The 22,576-nt window shown below is 40.8% G+C and overlaps 1 protein-coding gene across 1 annotated transcript; it reads right to left on the bottom strand.

Moving 5' to 3' along the window:
* Positions 1 to 5,049: 5,049 nt before the first annotated feature.
* On the bottom strand, positions 5,050 to 21,692 carry lmbr1l (limb development membrane protein 1-like). Its single transcript, XM_034087785.1, has 17 exons — positions 21,459 to 21,692; positions 13,605 to 13,689; positions 11,779 to 11,812; positions 11,332 to 11,471; positions 10,295 to 10,398; positions 9,815 to 9,938; positions 9,658 to 9,726; positions 9,503 to 9,567; positions 9,315 to 9,387; positions 9,128 to 9,217; positions 8,923 to 8,999; positions 8,738 to 8,815; positions 8,568 to 8,641; positions 8,322 to 8,412; positions 8,151 to 8,217; positions 7,269 to 7,430; positions 5,050 to 6,737 (listed from the first exon to the last, which is right to left on the bottom strand). The coding sequence occupies exons 1-17, from the start codon at positions 21,519 to 21,521 to the stop codon at positions 6,652 to 6,654; spliced, it is 1,482 nt and encodes a 493-aa protein (XP_033943676.1). The 5' UTR covers positions 21,522 to 21,692; the 3' UTR covers positions 5,050 to 6,651.
* Between the last annotated feature and the right edge of the window lie 884 nt (positions 21,693 to 22,576).

Below are 22,576 nucleotides of genomic sequence, written 5' to 3'. Positions count from 1 at the left end.
GATACATTTCTACACTGGTGGACAATAAAGATTTATTTTCAAAAAAACGTTATTGTGTTTATCTCACACAACTACTAATCCAAGTCTTCCACATAAACAGTACTCCCACATAGGAGCAGTAAGCCTGCTCTATCATGCGATGAGCTTTTAATGTCAAGGTTTAAGTGAAAATGCATGTTCTTGTGAAAAATGGGATTACACTGCACAAGTTATGTGAGAGTTAGTAAATGGATGGTTTGATATTGTTTTGCTGATGTTGAACTGGCCCCCTTTACTTCAATTCATCAAAAAGTCTTTCCTCTTTTTGGATTCTCTGTTCACCCTGGAGGCATGTGAGATAACAAAGTGTTCTTCAGAAATGCAAGGTAACACAGTGGGATTCATTGATATACAATTGATAGTTTTGGGGACAACGTATTCTTTTAAAATAGCTTTATCTATGAAAAAGCAAAGGTCACTAAGCTCCACTATGACCATGGAGAGGCATCCTTGTTAGGGAAGTTTTCCAGAAGATCCCAGGATGTTGAAGGGAGGGGTGGCAAGGCGAAGCTGCATCTTCCTGTCCTTATGATAAACATGGAAGAATGCTCAAGTCTGGACCAAGCAACACAGATGAAAGATATCAGCCTTCATGACAAATGCAGGGAATGACTCAATCAAAAAAAAGCAACAAACACTTTCATAACTACAATTACCCGCACCAATGTTTCTCTTCAAAGCCGAACAGGAGAGGAGATTTTCATCAGACATGAAAGGGAAAGGAAGGAAGCAAACATCTGCGGGCTGGAGATGGGAATAAAGTCATTCTTATTAGTTTTTTATTTTGGTGCCCCCATCCTCCTTCCTCCCCCTGTCTCCTTCTGGCTTTCAGCATTTCACTCCCCTATTTCAGGATGGGAGTACATGGCCCAGGGAACGCTTGGGTTTCCTGCAAAGACACAGCACAGAAAACGAGATATATCCTGCTCGGGTTAGCCTACCCTGCTTTGTTCTTTCAAAATGGACGCCTCTGAATGCACCTGAGCTCGTGGTCAATACAAATCACACCTGCAAGCTGGGTTTTTCTTCTTCTGCGGGGTTATCAGTGATTGGCAGGAACACTAAAATAGAAAAAGGAATCAGCAAGTATATAGGATAGAAAATTAGTAGATCAGGATTTTAAAGGACAGTCATTTTAAAACAGAAATTAGATTGGGAAATAATGCTGGCTTTGACATCTCAAGTGCTTGTCTTGTTTCTCAGTGAATAGACACTCTGCAGGATTCACTTCCTCAGATGGAGGCAGAGGAAAGGGAAAGTCAAGGAACTGACACCTAACCACCCCCCTCTCCTAAACACACACACACACACACACACACACACACACACACACACACACACACACACACACACACACACACACACACACACACACACACGTTTCTCTCTGCCCAACACTACACCGCCCAACTGTCTCTCACCATGTTATCAGTGCAGGAAGAGGCAGGGTGGTGCATTCTGATGTGGCTGCACACGCTGGATGATTCTTGGCAAATGTATTGTAACTGAGTTTCTGTAGTTACTCACCTCACCTTTAATGGTCTCCTGTCATGCAAAATGCACTTTTTGATGTCTTTAATACATAAATAATGTGTCCCCGGTGCAGGGGCGGACTGGGGGAAAAAAAAGTGGCCCGGGGATTAATTGACAGACAGGCCCACTTAATGCGCGGCATGTATCGGCCGGCCGGCGACGAAAGTATGTTACTTAACAAAAAACCCTAATGTTATTCTGGACCATTATTCATATAGTAATCACATTACCTGAACCCTTGAGTTACCCTAGAGCAAAATAGTTACAGCATATATTTATTGATTTTAATGTTAACAGATCATTGACGCAGTAACATTTGGACCCAATTTGCCTGACTTGACGCATGGAATAAAACATGGGTGTAGGAAGCATCCTCAATGTGTGTGAGACCATTTAACAGGAGGTGTGGGCAGGTGGTGGACCTCACCTCCTCTAGGGGGGTCTGGGGGCATGCTCCCCCGGGAAGATTTTTCTTTTTAAATGTTGAAGTTAAATGCATCAATCTGGTGCACTTTGAGAGCAACATTAGGGACTAAATCTATGGATACATCTCTCAACACCCATATGAAACAGAACTGTAAACAGATTTACATTTTTCAACATTTATTTGAACAGCAAGTGGAGGCAAAAGTGACTGCACCCAAAACAATAAACCTGCTAGCTAACTAGCCTAAACTCAGTAACAGAATATGGGCAACACGTTCTTCTCCACAGCCGCGCAACCTCTGAGTCAGACGTCACTTCCCCCTTTTCTATCCTAAGGGTACAGCCACTCCCCCTGAACCCCGTTTCCCTGCCAACCCCGGAGTGGCAGGAACACTTACAAATGTGGGCCGGTAGGATTTAGGTAAGCAAAAAAAAATAAAAAAAAGGGAGTGGCCGGAACACTTACAAATGTGGGCCGGTAGGATTTAGGCAAACAAAAACAAAAATAAAAATCTTTTTTTTTGGCCCTCCGGCCCACCGGGAAAACTCCCGGTATTCCCAATGGCCAGTCCGCCCCTGCCCGGTGTGTCAGGGAACTCACACAGTGTCAGAAAACAAAACCCTCTCTCTTTTCCCCCGTACCCAAATCTCTAAAAACAGGGGTACAACAGAGCTGATCCAGATTTGCGTCCAATATGACGTAATATCAGAAATGTGGGATGGCTTTACACCAGTCTATGCTTTACACTCACGGCCCTATCAGAAACATCGCTATCAGAAACAATGCACGACGTGTTTTGGAAGTAATATGGTCTTTGTTTACATTAGCAAGCATCGCTAACACTCAGAGCTAATGCTGTACTGGAGAGAGTATGTGTAGAAAAGCAAGAAATTAAAAAAGGAACTCACCTAGTAGTACACTCGCAAGAAAATAAGCATTTGAGCTCCATACTGTTTCAGAAATAATCATTGATGTGGTTTTGAACATGGTATGGCGTTTCATCACGGCAGCATTTAGGGTAGAATTCTGAGCAGTCATAAGCTCTCCCCCTCTTTTTTTCAGTAATTTGTTTTCAATTAGCTATCCAGAATCAGCACTTCTCTAACAGGCCTGAAATAGAGGGGTATGAGGCATGGCTAGAATGGGCGGTGATCTGTTTGGTATTTTGAGCAAAACACTTCAGAGACATGTTTTTTATATATTTGTATATATCTGAGACCAATAATATATGCCTAAAAATAGTAGGAGACCTTTAAGAACACAAACTGATGGACATCAGCATACACCAAGTCCAGGTTCAAGCTGCTTTGCTCAGCCTTGATTTGGCCTTTCAAAACGAACGCCAGAGGGCTGAGTTTGAGGCGATGCTGCTCTGAAGTGGACAATAGAATAAAAAGGGTGGGACTTCCTGGCCCCAGACAAGCAGGTCAAAGGTCATGCATGATGCGTACCTTGTTTTGTAAACCTGACCCAAAAAACATGATTTACATTGTAAAGATCAGACAGTATATGCTTGAATAATTAACTATTGTGATATTATAGTCCTCAACAGCCATTTAGGGCCATTCACCCTGACCTAATGAAACAAAGGCCTGCAACAGTCGACTGTGTGAAGCAAGTGTGCCGTGAGTGTGCACGCAGGATGGCGGGCAGCTACGACAAACGGACAGTGTGACCCATTATCAGTTGATTAGCGGGCAAGTCTCGCCTTTTCCTGTCAGTGGTTCTGTATTTGCGAGCGTACAACCGAGGGAATAAGAGCCCCTAATGCACTTTGGCACCGACTTCAAACGGCCGACTGTCAGGAAAGCTAATCTGTATCTTTTTCCCCCCTTCATTCTTATGTTTTGACAATAAAGATAGCCTATCTCATCCCATTACACACTGCCCGTCTCCCGCCTTGTCCCCGATATGCCCAACAGCCAGTCCAATAGAGTGTGTTACCCAATGGGACTGCTGCGACACTTTGATTGCACTGCTATCAACCTTTATATTTTGCTGAAGGGAGGTGCTATCCCAATGTTTCTCCAACTAAATCCAAGATTAAGGAATATGTCAGGTTGTTACTTGCTGTCTGTGTGAACAATGTACCTCAAATCTAGTTTGCTTTACTTTCTCTAATAAGCTAATAAAAATCACCTGGCTTAAAAACGTGGCATTGTTTCTTTTAAACTCAAGGATACTTTTAGTTTGGGGAGAGCACTATACAACCAATTTTAATATATTATATATTACAGTAATTGTTTATATTTACTTGGCATTGTTCAGCAATGGCTAAATGTGCTGTCCAAGTTGTTCCCCGAAGGAATTTGGCGAATAATGACTGGCCCTTTTGACCTAACTTGTGACAGCATTGGTCTGGGTTTCTCCAAACAATAATCACATTGAAAAATCTGCTTCTTCTTTCAAGACAATGATAATGCACAAACTCCTTTTCCACACACCTTATATCTGGCTTACATGTTTCCTCAGAGGGTAACCATTCTCCAGATGTGCAAGTAATGTTACAGCGACCTTTGAGTTCATTTCCTCTCAGCAAAGGAAACGCAGTGCAAAACAAAATCTAATCCAAATAAGCTTAATTAAAACATCCAACAAAACAAAACAAGAAATGCAAACAAAAATCAAGAGGGAGAAATTAATCAGAGACTGGGTTTTCTTGAACTGACTTCAGAAAAATTAGATGAACAATAGGCAAGGAAAAGGGATGGAAGAAAGGAGGTGGGTGGTGGGGACGTGAGGAGTGAATGTGAGTGGATGTGGCTTCTCCTCCTGATTTGCAGGTTTTAATCTGGCAGTTGCATCAGAGTGGGGAAAGCGTGGGCTATGACTGTAGTGGCGTCGCGGCTGGACACTGCTGACAGACAGGCCAAAATATGGCTTTCTTCTGCCGCTGATTAAAGAAGTGCAACAAAAGGGATGAAGGACACAGAGGACAGACGCCTTCACCATCACACCCACCACAGCAGATTAGAAGTAGTGTTACATTCAATTAAATGTAGCGGCATTAGCAGTGAAATTCATTTCGATCCAAAAAGGACACAAAGCAGTTAAAAACACAAGACGGTTTTTATTGCCTTTTGCTCTTAAAACAATGATGGTTAAAAATGATGTTCATCAACCGGAAACATTTTTAAAGTAAACAAAACCATTTTTGTAATCTTTGGGAACAACTCTAAAGAATTTCTTTTGTCTCAAACGTATCACATTCAACATTTTTAAATGTCTGTTCAAAAGAGTTAACATGTGAAGTATAGATCCCAAAATGCCCATAAATAATAAAAAAACAAAAGAAAGTTCCCCAAACCTCAGAGTGCTCCATATTTATTATACATAATACCTGACCAGAGAGACTACCCATACACAGAGGCTGGTGTTGGGTTTAAGAGACACTGTCCTCTGCTGGTCAAACCAACAGCTAATAACCTGCTGATACAGCAGCAATGGCAAACGGTGACACAGGGTCACTAACACATTTAAGAGGATGAGATACAGCTGATAAACATAAAAGCATTTAGGTAAGAATAAAAACACTGGAAATGCTTGCATTGGTGGTGGTCACATTCACTATTCAAAAATATTCTAGAAACTATTCTGAGCTTTCTCAAAGAGGAACGAGATGAACAAATACTTCACGGAAAATAAAAATAAAAGCACTAAGAAGACTTAAAAAAAATTTGTTTACCTTTGAAATATTGCACTTCTCCCAATAGATTCTTTATTCACAGTTTGATTGGTCAAAGGCAGAAGTTCCTCCTAGTGAGTGTCACTTGACATTTAAAAGTCTTGCATAAGACAAAGTGTAAAGCTTTCTTTTTAATGTACCTTTGTAAATGTATGAGTAATCCTCAGACTCAGTAAATGTACTGTCATCTACTAAAGTATAAAAACCCTGATTAATAATCACTGCAGCAAATGCTCTTAGTTTTGCTCGTAAACTGGGTTTATAAAAATAGCTCCAACACTAAGATCATAACTCCACTCACATATTCCCTGTGTAACCTGAAGATCCATAGATAGACAAGGTACGTTGTGTCCTATTTGTTCCCAATAAGCCCTTCCTCTCATTTACTAACATAACACCGGTGCAGACTGGACAACCAAACACAAGGAAGTAAGATTCCCAATCTTAAAATAGTGGTACAACCAGAGAGGGAAAAGCGTGGGGAAGCCACAGAGAAAGAGAGAGCGCTCAAGTGACCTGGAGCAGGAAGAGGAAATTAAGTCATAGTTACAATGTAATATTTCAAAATAACTCTGCTGACTTTCACATGTGTCAACTAAACCACCACTATCCACTAGATCCTTTTTTTATGAAGCACCAGGCATTGTGAGGGGGACTGCACTTTTATTGTCCACTATGGCAAGACTGCCGATATGGCTTAAACCCCTTTTCCCTAGTCTTAGTCTTAACCATGAGTCAGCTAACCGCAAAAAAAGAACTGCACAATATCGGACCCGATGTATTGGTCAACAAACACAGCAGAGCTCCCACTGGACACGGAGACTTGTCACCTTCTTGGGTTTCTTCACACTGGGCGCCCTGTCCCGTGTACCAACTGGCAAACCGACTGAACTGCAAATGCCTTTAATCCAATAGTTGCACATTTGAAGTGGGTGAGTTTAGGAAAGGCAGTAGTGAAGAGGAAAAGTCACTGGATTTTAGACAGTCCACTGGCCAGGAGGAGTCTGAAGGGTACGGTCGAGCGTGACACAGTTAAAGGCAATCTGTGGAGACCTGAAAAAAAAAATTAAGGGCTTTAACATCACGCACACAGTGGAGCACTTTACTTGCAAAGCTAAGAAAAATACTGATTTAGGTTGAATTGGAGTCTATTAATCACAGAACAAAAGTAGGTTGGGAGGCAATGGGAAAGTGCAGGAGAGCTGCCACGGTGCAGAGATGCTATCTATACTGTGAGGAAGGGGAATGTGTGCATGTGTGTGTGTTTGGCGTGTCCAAGCTCCAAGCGCTTGTTTGTGTTGGGTGGAGGGGTAGTGGGTGTGTGTGCTGCGAGGGCTCTAGGGCGGTGTGCCTAAAGGTCCCCAAGGAGACCTGACTCTCCTCTTGTCCCTTTACACTTTCCTGAAAGAATTGTATTCTTTCTATCTGAGGAAGAGAGACCAGCCCATCGGGAAATGGGGCCAAAGGTGGGAAAACGTATGATACGAGTGCAATGAATTTCAGTAACACAATGCCACACAGAGGAATATATGCATATAGAGTACTTTGATTTGCTTGAAAGAATAAAATAAAACTTAGACTGACCAAAGGCACGGATGAGCTCTCGCTGCACGGCCCAGGTTACGGTGTTGATCAGGGAGGCCGAGGTGAGTCCAGCAAACAGCATGTTGTACATGAAGACGATGTAGAAGTTCCCGAGCCAGTTATACCGACCAAAGTCTCCCAGTAGATCGAAGCGGGTGATCCCTGATGGAAGATAAGCAAAATAAAATGTTCTGCTTGTGATTAAACTGCTTAGCCAGACCTCAGCTGCAGTGGTCATGGCATACAGATGCCCTCTTGTGGGCATTACTAAAACTACGAGTAAAATGTTGAATCAGCAAGCTCTTATAAAATGTTGCCATGTTATTTATTTATTTTTATATATATATATATATATATATATATATATATATATATAAATAAATAAATAAAAGAAATACATATTACATTTAAGCCAATTAATCGAAAAGCTTAATTTTAAAATCCAAATAGTAATCAAACTATTTGGATTTTAAAATTAAGCTTTTCGATATTTTTGTTTCTATTGTACCGCACTTCGTAAATGCGGTTGGAAAGGGGCTTAAAGTTATTATTATTTTTATTGTCAAAGGATATTCCTTTTAAATAAAATAAATCTAAACGAAAAAGGAATTTTTTTCCACAGATTAAATACTGCTTTTTAGGTTTTCAACGATATCCTTTGAACTGTCTCACACATTTTTTTTACTTTAGTTTTGTGCATTGCCTTGTGGAACAATAACAAAACAGCACTCAAGTATCAAAAATGTTTTTTATGCATCCTGAATATTTTGTATACTTCAATATTCCACTGTAAAGACACCACATACTCAAAACCTGCTAGAAATCAGTATGATATATAGAACTGGGACCTGTCTGTAGTCTTATATAGACACATTTCCTTACCAAGAGTGCGTGAAAAGACTGGCAGTGCTGAGCTCAGGATAAGAAGTGAAACACAGTTTCCGATTATCTAAAGAAAAAAACAGAAATGTTGAAGTTACTATGAGGAATAAACACATCACCCGTATACCTCACTATGAGATCAAATGCATGCAAAGGTTAGCTTTAACTTACCTGTGTGAGGTTGGTGTCCTGTGCACGAGGCATGAGGCTAGTGAAAAGAGGGGAGCTGTAGAAGCCCACCACTGAGGACACCATCAGGTAGCTGACATTCATTTTAAGAAAAACACTGGAAAGAAAACTACAGAGATAGAAACATAACTCGCATGTCAAATATGAATGGTAGTCTGTAAATGGCTGAGTCAGAGCCAAAGGGGACATGGTCACACACACTCACAGGTGAATGGAATAAAAGGATACAGAATGAGGACTACTTGAACTGCAGCGCCCAGAGAGCCGAACATGGAGAAGGAGGCCATCCCCAGGTGAGGGTCCTAAAAGACAGAAAGATAAACAACCATCAGTGTACACAGATGACTCAGTGTAGCACACCAAGCATCTTCACAGGTTGTTTCTGAATAAATCCTCACCTCCATTCCTCTGGGCATAGCGGTCTCATCCAGGAGCAACTCCAGCACATTGAAACAGACCATCAGTACGCACATCACCTGAAAAGACACAAACAGTAATTATACAACAATTAAAAACAACCATCTTTGTGAAAAACAGAGTTAAAACAGGCAGTAAGAACACATACAAAAAAATAGTAGGGTACCGTCAATGCGAGCAGCATAAGCATGGCCAGTGGATATCCCAGGTTTCGCTGCCATGGGGACGCTTTCCTACGCATTTCTGTGAGGTAAGCCAAAATAATAAAATAGAAAGAACCAACAATACAATTAGTGTAAGCAACATATTGCTTTACAATGTAAATCAGTGAGATAAGCCTATCAGAGAGCAGCTTGGTTGAACAGTCTTACCCAGGGCAATGCGCTTGCTCCGGACTGTCTGATGATCTTTTTTCATTGCCTCCAAGTTCAGCTTGACCCAGCATGACGCCGATCTGCCGTCTTCAACCGGACACAAAATCACATAATAAAAACGAACAGTCAATCACTCAGCTTTAAATGTGAAGAAAAAGGCAAATGTTTATGGTGACACACTCACAGTTCAGTTTCCTGGAGAGCGAGTCTTCCTCGAATGTTGTGCAGTTCAACGTTTCTTCTACATCTTCCAACAGCTAAGGGATATAAAAGACATCAAACACTATGGAAACTACAGTTTACAGCCACAAGATGACTGTTAATATAAAGGCTACTCTATGCAAAGTGGGAAGTGTAGTAACTGCGACTCACCCGCGGTTTGACCAACAGGCTGCCAGTGACACTGAACATTCGGGACAACCCAAAGGGAGTGCACACTGAGGAGAGAAGCACACAGATGGTGATGTGAAAGTGTCATATGTCATAGCCTTTAGCTGCTCAAGTCATTGTGATTAAGACATACTTACACAAGAGCAGCAACACCCCAAACAGAGAGATGCCCGAGTATAGGTAGGGAAGGTAATACTCCCACAGGTCTGACATTTAGAAAAGGAGAGCAGCTTTATTAAAACTGTAAAACCCATTGTTGCGCAGGGTTCTTCAGGTATAATGCGTGTGACTCACCGTAGAGGCTCTTCCTGGCGATGTTGTCGTGGAGGAGGGCCGATGCCACCCACACAATGCCCAGCACGAGCAGAGCCAGCAGCAACAGCAGCACAACGGCCTCATACACTCGTGCCATAACACCCTACACAAACAAAATACATACTCTGTGATGTGCAACAGAACAATAATAGCCAACTTTTTTGATAACTGTATAGTCATCTTATGTTATGCGTAAAGGCAATCAAATCTGTGTTCAGCCTCTCAAATATAGAGATTTACTGATTTCCGTGTTATAGGTTATTTTAAACTGAATACGCAAGACTTCACCTTGGATTTTCCTGAGATTTTATACAATAAACTATATCAAATAAAGAACAAAATAATCCACATAGTAATCAATAATGATAAAATATGTCAAGTTGATATTTCTGTTAAGTCTTTATTAAATGGTTCTGGAGTCTAGAGGTGTAATTGATGAGTAAATGCTGAAGGCAGTACCTTTCTGGACCCTGCAAATCCCTCAGACTCGGTGAAGAAGTAGGCAAAAGGCATGAGGAACACCAGCGACAAATTGGAGAAAAGGAAAACTAGGTTCCACAATCCTGATGAAGAGAAAGAGAGATGTTCTACATGTCAGTTTTCAGTGCACACATTCTTTAGTGATAAAAGGGCTGTGACATGGCATTTCAGCAGTACCACTGCCAACCACTGTGAGGTATAGTCCTACCAAAAAGAATAAAATATCAAAACATTTGTGAATATATTTACATTAAATTGTTTCTCATATGAATCAACACTACATGCCCCTTTAAGTTTTTGTACGTCAGGATCAGTTGAAAGTAAAACAGTAATTATACGGAGTCAGAGGGCTCGGCAGAGGTCAACATGAGCAGTTGTGAAACAGTTTGAACATGCACTGCTCTGCACACAGCAAGGTCACAGACACTCAGTCCATAATAATTATCTGTTTGGACACAGGCCTGCACAGTGTATTGATTTGGAGGTTATTATTAGTGATCCTTAAAGGGGAACACCACTTAAATTATAATGTGTTTTGTCCATGGCCTAGGAAAGTGAAATCAATGTTTGAGAATACGAGCTACTCTCTCTTAAACTTGAGAAGTTAGTATCAAATGTGTGATCTGTAAGGTGTTAAGTCTGGAGATACTCCATATAGACAAAGACCTATTTTTGTGGAACACAGAATATTTTTTTGCTTTTTTAAACCTAAATGAGCTAGATAACATCACAAATTAGATTTTTAGCACTCTAGTTTTTGGTTTTGGGTCCGCATTATTCCTGTTTATTTTTGTTATTTAAATGTTCACATGTAGCCTTGATTGAAACACTAGAGCTGCCGACTTCACAGCCGCTCCCTTGGGAAAGAGATTACTCTGTCGGAATTGCCTGATAAAATAAATGTTGGATTATCATACAAAAATGTAAATGAAAAAGTTATGCCTACTGCTGTTAGACAGGTTTTCATGAATATTAATCCTTAGGTGTTGTTGACTTAGAAAAACATTAGGATGTACCGTGGATGAGAGATCCGTTGAGCCACTGCATGTAGTAGCTCTGTGGGAAGGTGAGCAGCACCTCATTGGACAGAATGGAGATGGGGAGAAGGAGCACAGCACACACTGCGACAGACAGGGTGAACGTGCACAACCACAGCCTGGAAGAAGGAGAAAAACAAGCCATCAGTGAAGTCACAACTGTGTTTGTGTTTAGCCTAACAGCCAAGGTGAAAGGGTGACTGAGATAATACAGCACCAGCGTGTAGGGACAAAGGGCAGAGTGACACCTAAGTGCCCTCGTCCCAACCAACACCCACACACGACAGGGCACAAAACTACAGCCCAATTACCTCAGCCCACCAGACGTCACCCTGACTAAGGCATGTGCTCAATCATTCACATGGACACAATAATACGAGTGAGTAAAAACAGATTGCTGTGAAGCAGGTAAAGGGCTTTACTTACGCAATTTTGTTGACGGTGGCATCTTCGACATCATCTGAAAGAGAGTAGAGAAATAAGTTGTATTTAATATATTATAAAAGTGTGATTTATTTTACATTTTTTGAAAAGGTGCCCAATCTATGTTTTAACTAGACACATATTTAAAACTATATGTTGCCACAGATATAGCCAACTTATGTGTTTTTGAGCAGGTGTTAGTAAAAGCTTTTGGGGCAGTGTGTGTAAACTGTATATACACAGATATATAGGGAAAAGGTGTAGTAGCTTCAGTCCCTATGCAGGATAAAAAGGGTCTCCCTGGCCTCAGAGTGGGGAGTTAGTGGGGGCGAGCATGTTAGGAACATTTTGTTCAAGCAAGACCAACTCTCACTAGTAAAAAGTGCAAAACATATGAGCTGGAAACGGCAAAGAGAGAAGTATTTGTGTGAAAGGGACCAGTCTGTAAATGTTACTATGTGCCCAAAGCACTGTAAAGTATTACAAAATCTGCTATACATCTCTAAACTTGTGCTCCAGAGAACATGCTACGGTCATTTCTTCTTGTGCAAATGTTGACACAGTTTTCTAATAACGACAAAAAGCCTGAGGAGCAGAAACCAGTTCTTGGCTCCTTATTTTCACAAACAAGTCAGCAGAGAGGTATTGCACAATCGGCATTTAGCTGCAGGGTAAAACTGTCCTGCTGTTGTTGATGCAAAGATAACATTTACAACAGTGGGCTAGTACATAGCACGTTCCCCCCCCCTCAAAAAAAAGAAACGAGCTGGTCATATCCCAGGATTTTAACTCAGCCCAGCCTCAGTCGAGCAGAGAGATCTTGCAAAGGACATCCAACATCTGCTTCCAATAATGGAATATTATTTGATTTGTTAAGTTTCTGGCAGCCCATTCCCCCTGCAGAACTTTAAATATGTTCTTATTTTTACTAATCGAGAAATAACTCTAGATACAAATACGCAAGGCATGTTGCATTAATGAAAATGCTTGTCAGTAAAAATGTGTTAATTGGCATTACTGTGATGACCACACAACATAGTTTTATATGTTGTTACAACTGTCAAAAATAAAAAAAAGGCAGTAACTGAAAGTAATGTGAGATTAAGCCAGTTTTGGGATGCTGAAGGTTGAACAGCATGTTAAAAGTACTTTGAGATCTTTCTCTTCTCGTAGTAGCAGAGTATGTTGCTATATGAAACACAGTTGTACTTTTGAGTTGTTGTAAAGCCTTCAAACATTAACTCCAAAGTACAACTGTTTTCCATGTAGCAACATTTTTCAGCATCCCTCCACCACCCTGATCAGCAGGGATACTCCCTGAAGACACAGTACAGGTTACAAGACACACATTCTTCCCCTCTGGAATGCTCCAGCCAAGGTTCAGAGCCTTGGGTTAAAACGTGCATGCCTGGCATTGTAACTGTCAACGTAAGCTCTATTATTAACAATAGCTGTTTTTCAAATATATACAAATGTGTATGTATAATACAATAATTCAAAAGTATGGCGATATCAGGAACGTGGATGAACCTGAGTAAGGTTTGGCAAATAGCCAACATTAATCAGTCGTTGCGTTGCTTTCCTGAGATTCATCTAGCTTTAGACCCTGCTGCTGCTGTAGCCGTAAACTCAGCCACAAAATAGAGAAGTGGTGTTTTAACAAAACCTGGGCTTGCTTTGGCAAACATACTCTGTGGAAGAAATTCCAAAACTCAGATGTAAACACTCCCAAGCTATTCTACATAAGCCTTTGAAATAAATCTTCTCACAGAGCAGTCTTTGTGTTCAACCTGTTCAAATCCAGGATGAGTCATATTAAAAAAACTCACCTGTGATGAACTCTGCAGTCTTCTTGAAGTGGGTAAGTATGAGGTAGGACACTATGTAAAGGCAAGTAAACAGGAGCACACATATCTGTAGAAAGACAGAAAGAAGAGATAACGTTATTTATTTTACTCGTTTAAACAGCTAATCGCATAAAGGAAATGCAGCAATAAAAACAAACAGTCATGTTCTGCCCAATACTTCTGACAAGCAACACATGTATTCAGGCTCTCTGGTGTAGGATATTCTGATAGTTCTTAAAAGAGGGGGTTGAACTCGGCACAAACACTTCCGGTGGAAAAAGATAAGAGGAGAGGACATGGCAAGGACACGGTCGGCTTCAACAGTTTGTTCTTTCATAGATTATTCTGTTGCATAAACAAACGGGCAGAAATATTTTGAATAGATGCAAACAGCCCAAAACATACACCATTTTGCACGGGTCACAAAAGACAGATGGGGGCTGCAGATTACCACTTGATCCCAACAAAGAGTGAAATGGGTGACAGTGATGAACTCGGGGGGATTAGGAGAAGCAGAAGAAAGACGTGTTTATACCCGTGACAGATAGACCCCATGCTGCTTGTAAAGATCATCATCTGACATTGCTCCAATTCTGCTAACAATTTAGACTAAACCTACATTCACTCAGTAATCAGTTATCTGGCAAAGCTTTTAACCTTTCAACCCAAAATACTGAAGTAAACTGCATGCATGACAACACAAAACATGATGGAACAGATACCTTTGGATACAAAATAAATCTTCACATCTTTCAATTTAACTTCAGTTTTGTCCGTTCCATGCACCACGGGTGACAGTATGTAGAACACCTTGTTGTTGCTCAGACACACATTGTATGATTACAAATGAATAATACAATATTTCTAAACCTTGTGTACCTTTTAAAAACATGCCGTCAGAGCAAAACAATTCACAGATGCACCCCAAACTAACCTGTGCACAATGTTCCCCTTACTAATTTTCAACATTAATAGCAATCTTAACAAGACTTAAAGCCTTTTGCCACACTTCGTGCACTAGGCCATAGCACTTATTTTAAACAAAAACAACAAAGTCATTTCATAGATAACTTTTCAGTTCCATCATTACTCCTTCTGGTCAAAATGGTCCTTATTAGCTAAATCTTAATTCTTTACAGCAGGCATTTTGGGAAACCTCGTTCTCAGCTAGTCTAAATCAGCTCTATGTTGCAAGCCATGTTAGTATGTTAGTTGTGTAAGAGAGTGCAAGTTGCAATTATGTGAACCAAGGATTTAAAGTATTTTCAAAAAGTAAAATAAACCAATGGCATGTAGTGTAGCCTGCTACCTATACTATTAGTTGTCAAAGAACAGCTGAGGCTGGACTGTTTTCCTACATATTTGATCCATTCAATAGTTGAGAAGCAGTTCACAAAAGTGTTGGACTGACAGTTGAATGAAGTGATGTTGCCAGTAGGGATGCCAGCGATTATTCGATTATTCGTTACAGTCTCCATAATCGAATATTATTTTTAAAAATCGATTTTATTTATATATATATATTTTTTATTATTTAAATTTTTTTTATTATTATTTATGTTTTTTTTTTTTTTTCTGGCTTAGTTTCAACCAAAATATATATATATATAAATATATATGCTAATAATAGTAATAATAATTGTAAATGGCCATTGGTCACACCACCAGTTTGTTTTACTGTAAACTTGGAGGAAGCCTGCGCAGAGCAGACTGCTGCTGCAGCAGCTACACACCGACCCCACCCCCGCCCCCCCTCTCCCTCTCTCGTGCGACTAAAGATGAACAAAGCGGCAGGTAAAAAGAGTTCCTCCTCGTGGAACTACTTCGAACTTACAAGTCCAAAGGAAGTTAAATGCAAGCTCTGCGAAAAGACGTTGGTCTATCACAGCTCAACCTCAACAATGCGTTCGCATTTGAGTGCGAAGCACGCCAAAGAGGTTACAGAGAAAGACGCAGCACAGCCGGCCATTACCAACTTCACTTCAAGGCCACGTCGTTGTGATGACATGCTTGTTTGTTGTTTGTGCTGTTAAACATGTTACAGTAAAGACAACAACGGAATTCCTTTTGTCTGATTTTTTTTTTTTTTTCGTCCTTTTTTTTTTTCTCCCGTGGGGGGGGGGGGGGGGGGTCGAATAATCGATTATTATTCGCCAGGGCTGCCGAATAATCGATTTTGATCATGGTCAGTTTCTGGCAACCCTAGTTTCCAGATCAGAAATCATTTCCACATGGCAACTTGGAAGTCAGTAAGGGTAGCAGTAGTAGAAGTTTGCCCTTGAGGTCAGAACAGCAAAAGCAAACAAAGAGAGGGTGTCTCTGTAGGAAGACAGAAATGTGATGACATACTTACAGGTGTAACACTAATGCTTAAATAGATGACTTCATGGAAGTACAAAAAGCCTACAGATTTATTAGCATCGGGTTTCCATTAAAGTGATGTTGCAATGGAATAGTTCAATACATATACTGTGAACAATAAAAATATCCTCAACGGTATAGAGGGGCTCGCAAAACTATTCATGGTGAGACAGTGTGCATTCACATTATGTTTCCACGCTCATTACAAATTGGATCACTGGGACATATGGACATGTTACAATAACAATGGAGTTGGGGTGCGGGCTTACACCCCTCCTCCTGTATGGCTCCAGGAATTGCAAGATTTTGACCCACTTTACAATGTAAACAAAGACTTGTTGAATAAACTATCTTAAATCTTAAAAATAAAATCTGTTGAGAAACGGTGTAAGTGGGCTGGATCGTCAGAAATATACCAGCTGCATCACACAAACAACAATGGCTGTAAAGCTAACCAGCTCAGTCTGCAACATGATGCAGACTAGTTTGGTATGTTAAAAAACAAAAGGGAAAAGCAGGGAACAAAGGATGGGTTTGGAGTGAGAAATATGTGGATGAGTAGAAAAACACCCCTTCAGTCCACAAATATGGGGACACATTACATTGCATTTAGCTGACGCTTTTATCCAAAGCGACTTACAATAAGTACATTTGACCAGGAAGACACAACCTTGAAGAAAACAGAATCGTATACATCAGGTTTCATAGAGCCAAGCATTTCAAGTGCTACTCAACTGGCTATAGATAAGCCAGTCCTTTATTAGTATATAAGTGCTCTGTTAGCAGTTCTTTGTTAGTAGTTCTATCGCTCGAGGTGGAGTCGAAAGAGATGAGTTTTCAGTCTGCGCCGGAAGGTGTGTAAGCTTTCTGCTGTCCTGATTTCAATGGGGAGCTCATTCCACCATTTTGGAGCCAGGATAGCAAACCCACGTGTTTTTGCTGATGGGAACTTGGGTCCCCCTCGCAGTGCGGGTGCAGCGAGTCATTTGGCTGATGCAGAGCGTAGTGCACGCGCTGGGGTGTACAGTTTAACCACGTGTGCGCTGACAGCAGGGTTCGAGTTATAAACTGATCTCTATGGGGGTCTTTAAAACTAATGCGCACGCACACACACACACACAAACACAAACACACACACACGCAGCAGCAGCCCTCTTGCTACAAACTTAAATATGAAAAGGTTCAACTACGCACACACACATCTCGGCTCACAGGCATAGATTGCGCAATAATGTATTATGCACCTTGGAGGTGCAGCGCAGGCATATTGTCATTCAAGAGATGCGTAGTTCTTTTGGAAAACATGTTTTTCTTTTAGCCTATTTACCTCGTTAACGTAAATAATACTCATTACATTGACACATACATTATTTGTGATTCAAATAATGGTTGTTGCTAATGTATTAGCGACCCCCACATATGTATGATTTCACTAGGCTTGTTTGAGACACATTGCGGCTCGCCTTGAAAGTAGACGAGAGTAGCCGATCGCAGCCGGGAGAGGTGTCAAAAAGCTCGCCTGAAGTCGGACAGCTCCGAGTCGGCTTCTTCTTCTTCTTCTTCGCATTCTTCTTCTTCTTCTCTCGGTTTTTTGGCGGATTGCAAACAACTTTAAGGTGCATACCGCCACCTCCGGAGTCGGCTTGACTCGGTTTGCATTTATAAAGAATGCACACATGTGTTTAATCGTTAATGTCAGATATGTACGAAGTAAATACATTTGTTCCTGCTCAAGATTAGATTCAACTTTATTGTTATTGCACATATTACAGGTACTGAGAGAACGAAATGCAGTTTAGCTTCTAACCTGGTGCAACAAGCAGTGAAGTGAAAAGTAATGTACACAATCTACAGAATAAAATATAGAATGAATTGAATGATGAATAAACAGTGAGGGGTATGAATACACTAGATATCAGCCTGTGAGCAGTATGAACAGTGTGTATGAATATGCTAAGATATATAAAATATGAAAACGGTAAGCAGTATAATATAAAATATATAGATATTAATTTCGTGATGATAAACATTGTGGAACAATGATGAAAAATGGGAATGGATGTGGCGACGTAAGACTGACACAAAACAACAACACACTTTTGCCAGCCAATTGGAGTTTCATCAGCAGCACGTGGTAAAAACCACCAATGAGCGCTCAGCTCGAGATACCAGCGAGCCGTTTCCCATCAAGCATTTCGCTTCCGCAGCTCGTGGAGAGCAAGTGCGCCAACTCGCCTCGCCTCGCTCTCAAGGCTGCGGGCGTCTTTGTCCCGCGAGATTTCAAAGTCTCATGTGGGCGAGCCTCCAGAGCAAGTCGGACAAAATGACTAACCATCATGCAACGCACGAGCAAGACGTTGATCGCAACTGCGCAGGTCTGCGCAGGTCTTGCTTGTCTCAAACAAGCCTACTGTGTCCGTGGGAGCTCAGACCCCTCCTTATGGGAGCTCAGCTCCCATTGGCTCCCACATAACTCGAACCCTGGCTGACAGGCAATGTTGAGAGCTGGGTGAACCTAGCAGGCCACAGAGTTTAAAGAGAGTGCAGCATCCAGAGGGATATCTTTTAAAATTCACAGACTGACCTAAACATCTTTGTGCTGATTCAAGCAAAACACAATAAAGCTCAAATGATTTCACATCTTGCATAACCTCATATTTCCTGTTATAACTCAAAGGAATGGCAGGTTGGCAGTGGCACTGGCAGTGACACAGCACCCCCTTGCTAAATGTCAAGTGGACTCCCTGAGAATGTATTATTTCAGGGGCGCCCAGCTAAACACGTTCAGGCAAAGTATGACGATCTTTGTTTATCACTAAGAGGATAGATTAGGCAAGACCTACTCAAGATTTATTCAAGAGCCAGAAATAACTTCAAATGTTGCACAGGCAAAGCCATCCTAATCCAAAAGAAGGTGGTTGGCAGCTGTAGTTTGTTGGGATCATTGTACTGAACCACGTCATGCAATATGTGATAGATTAGTGATAAAAGGTGATTTTGTTATTGAGATCAGAAAAAGTATAACAGTGAAAGTGTGCTTAGATTTTTCCCACAAGCACAGCCATAATACATCAGCCTTACCATTAAAAACAAATATAACTAAGTAGGAAGCCGAATTGATATACACATTTAAAAACATGATTCCAAAGACACAAATATGTAGTGGATTATTAAATGTACTAATAAGTCCATGGGTCAATTTTTTACATAGATAACATGGTACTTAACCATCTTTCATGAGTGTGATGTGACTCGATATCTTAAGGGGTTCTGATGCTGGGCGTTCCATGGATACGTATTGTTACTTTATATTCTGCTGATAACTGATCCTTCTTAATCCCTCGCGGCTCAGGCGTTGGCTATGGGAGTGTTCTCCTGGCTCTAATTTGAACACCATTTTACCATGACGATTTATCTAGACAAATGTACACCTGTTCAACTTGCCAGATGCTCTGATCCAAGATGATAAACAATGGTGCTTGAACAATGTTAGCTAGTGAATAAAGACGTTTGGCCTTAATCTAATTTTCCCAGGGATAAGCACTATTTGGGGCAACATATTCATTTTAAACAGGGGCAGCTGACAGGGCGCTCTGGGAGGAGATGGTAGCTGTTGGTCAGCCAGGAGATTAAGAAGGATGTGTGGACTAATAGCATTAGGGAAAGGGACAATGACAAAACAAAGGCATAAGACTACCCATGAGTACTTTATATGCTGCTTGTGTAAAGTTGATTACACACAAATGAAAATCTCTCTGCTACTCAGAGTACTATTTGACGTAGGATTGTCTAGAGCACATGTGTCAAACTCAAGGGCCGGGGGCCAAATCATTACATAATAAAATGTAGTTCAGCCCGCAGGATAATTTCTAATTACTATTAGATCTGGCCCGCCGGTATATTGCACACACACACCTTCACTCAATCCTGAGGATTTCCTCAGCTCAGAGCCTGACCCCAAACATTGATGAACTTGCACCCAAGATGAGATGCCAAGTATCTGGCTTGAACTAGCATCGAAGAGCAGCAAACTGAGTTTGACTGCTTGCGAATACAGGGCATGTTTGGTTTTTTCTTTGAGCTGTTGTTGGCCTGTGGAAAAATGTAGTCATAAGAAATGACTCCGGAAAAGCTGCAGATAGAGCCATAAGAAATGAATGCAACTGATTATTTAATGTTGTTTTTATACTAAGGCAATAATTTAAGCTTTGTTAGTCCCAATAAGTTCATTTTAATAAACATTGAACCAGTCTGGCCCTCGACTAGTACCGATTTTTTTATTTTGGCCCACTGTGTATTTGAGTTTGACACCCCTGGTCTAGACTAGAGGATGTAATCAGTTCTGCCTCGCATGTCGGCAGATTCAGTAATATTCCAGAAAGGCAGAAAGCAAAACAAATCACAGGTGTTAAGCACTTACTATGCTAAGTACCATAACCTCCTAACCAATACAATACCAGAACCCTGAAATGGGGACACCTAAACACAATATGAAATTATTGATGTTAATAGATCTGTGGTTTTGCTGCTAAGGTGAGGCTTGCTCTGCAGGCCTTGGATCCACGAGTTATTTTTAATTCTACCTTAGTCTTTGCTTTTATAATGACTCAACCTCCTTATCGGATCATTCATTTTCATCGTAAATCGTTCACCCATTATGTAGGCTACACCCGTTTGCTGGGCTAATCTACACAGAGGGACAGGACATGCACATCCTTTCTTGTAGAAGGCCGTCTTGTACAATTTGAGCTTTTAGTTATACATTTACAAGGGCAAATTGATAAGGCAAACACTAATCCTATGCAGCAGAAAATGTTTACATTGTACTTTACGCAACACTGTCAGCAATATCACCAGTCTGTGAAAATACATTGCAATCGGATTGTACTTTTTTTTAGGGTTAAAGGTCACAATCCATGTGCCTTGTTGTCACTGTAGTGATCTTTCTTGCAAGTCTGAAGTTCAATAGGCGTTGCACAAACCAGTCAGTGTCAAACACAGCAGAGTTAAGAGTAAGAAAGATGCATCATTAACAGTATAGTCGAACTGAAAAATGTGAAGCAGGCTGATCCAAACCATTGACAGAAAATGGAGATTTGAGAAGAGGTCTGGGACTTCAGAAAAACAAAGGAAGAGCACCAGATGCTGAGTAAGCTCCTTGATGTTCCTGTGTCACACAATAATGACCAGCTGCCTGCGTGCTTTAATTAACGTTTACAGAAGCTTTGCCAGAACATGAACATCAGAGTACCTAAATGTCCCGACAAACTTATACTGTTGCACAACGTTGAAAAGGGACACTGTCAACTTAAAATGGAGCGTTGAGCAGCTACCAAATCACCTGAAACACACTCTAATTAAACGACGTGGCTTTCCTGCCCTGATTATGCAGCTGTTTGCATTGTGAGAGCAGAGGAGACCCCTCATATGCATAATAACTGACGTTTACATTAGCACAGCCGTAACGTTACTTACTATGGTCTCCCGGACACGGTTGTGGAAAAGTTGCTCCCTAACCGACACGTCTTCCGTTTCCATTCTCCGAAACCATTACAGTGTCCTCAGGCTGAGAAGCGCTGGATGAGAGGATGTGTTAAAAAAATAAATAAAGCACGGGGCATTTTGTGAGTAATGCCATGGATGTGTAGCCCGGCTGCATTTAAACTGCTGAGTTAGCCCGTGAGCTGCTAGCTCAGTCACTCTGATAAAAGACAAGCAGGGAGGGGTCGTGAGGGGGCGGGGCCACGCTGAGGGGGGGTGGGGAGGGGGGTAGCAGACATGTGTGCAGTTAGGAGTAGATACTCGATTGATCCCAAATTGGGAACTTATTTAATTAAAAATAATTAAGCGGTGATAATAATAATAAAATAAAAGTGAAAATAATAAACAGCAAGTAAACACTGTTGCCCCTAAAGTTGGAATAATTTGGTTTTCAGACACATTCTGTATTCCTATTTCATTTTCACTGTGATATGTTTGGAAGAGATTGATTAATACAGTTTTGACAAGATATACACTTTATCTATCAAGAAAAAATTAAATTGTCACAATCATTTCATGAGAAGAGGTCAAACATATTTTATTCCAATTTTATGGGCAACAGTGTAAAGGAGTTATTGTAAAATGTTCTAGATAAATTAGACTGTTCTATAAAAGACCAACATACTACAGCAACAGAAATAGACAGACTTATATATATATATATATATATATATATATATATGAAGAGTTTATCGCCGGCCACTAGAGGGCAGCGTCACTGCTGTCACTGCGGTCAAGCCAGCCTCTGTTACAGGGTGGTTCAGCCTCCACTTGGGAAAACACAGTCAAGCCAGCCCGCACGTGATATTGGGGTGCGCGAATATTAGAAGCATTACGGTAAAATCCCAGCGTTTACTCGGTCAATAACAAAAGCACCTATAAAAACAAACCAAACATATTAAATTAAGAAATATGTACTATATAATGTGATCAATAATTATTTAAAACAAACTACGTATAACTACCACGAGTAAATGTAAAATGTAAGGAGTTTCAAAATAAAAGTCCTTTGAAATCTCATATATGAGCTATCAGCCCTGTGTTTAGATAAG

Source organism: Pseudochaenichthys georgianus, chromosome 7 (genome assembly GCF_902827115.2).
Source record: "Pseudochaenichthys georgianus chromosome 7, fPseGeo1.2, whole genome shotgun sequence".
Classification (NCBI taxonomy): Eukaryota; Metazoa; Chordata; class Actinopteri; order Perciformes; family Channichthyidae; genus Pseudochaenichthys; species Pseudochaenichthys georgianus.
The sequence above is the reverse complement of the archived record's forward strand: the minus strand, read 5'-3'. Positions and strand labels throughout refer to the sequence as shown.

Coding starts and splice junctions, on each gene's coding strand:
- lmbr1l (XM_034087785.1), bottom strand. CDS start 21,521: ATGGAAACGGAAGACGTGTCGGTTAGGGAGCAACTTTTCCACAACCGT. Junction 8,413..8,567: donor GTTCAAGTAGTCCTCATTCT/GTATCCTTTTAT, acceptor AATGAATGTCAG/CTACCTGATGGTGTCCTCAG. Junction 6,738..7,268: donor AGAGCTCATCCGTGCCTTTG/GTCAGTCTAAGT, acceptor TTTTTTTTTCAG/GTCTCCACAGATTGCCTTTA.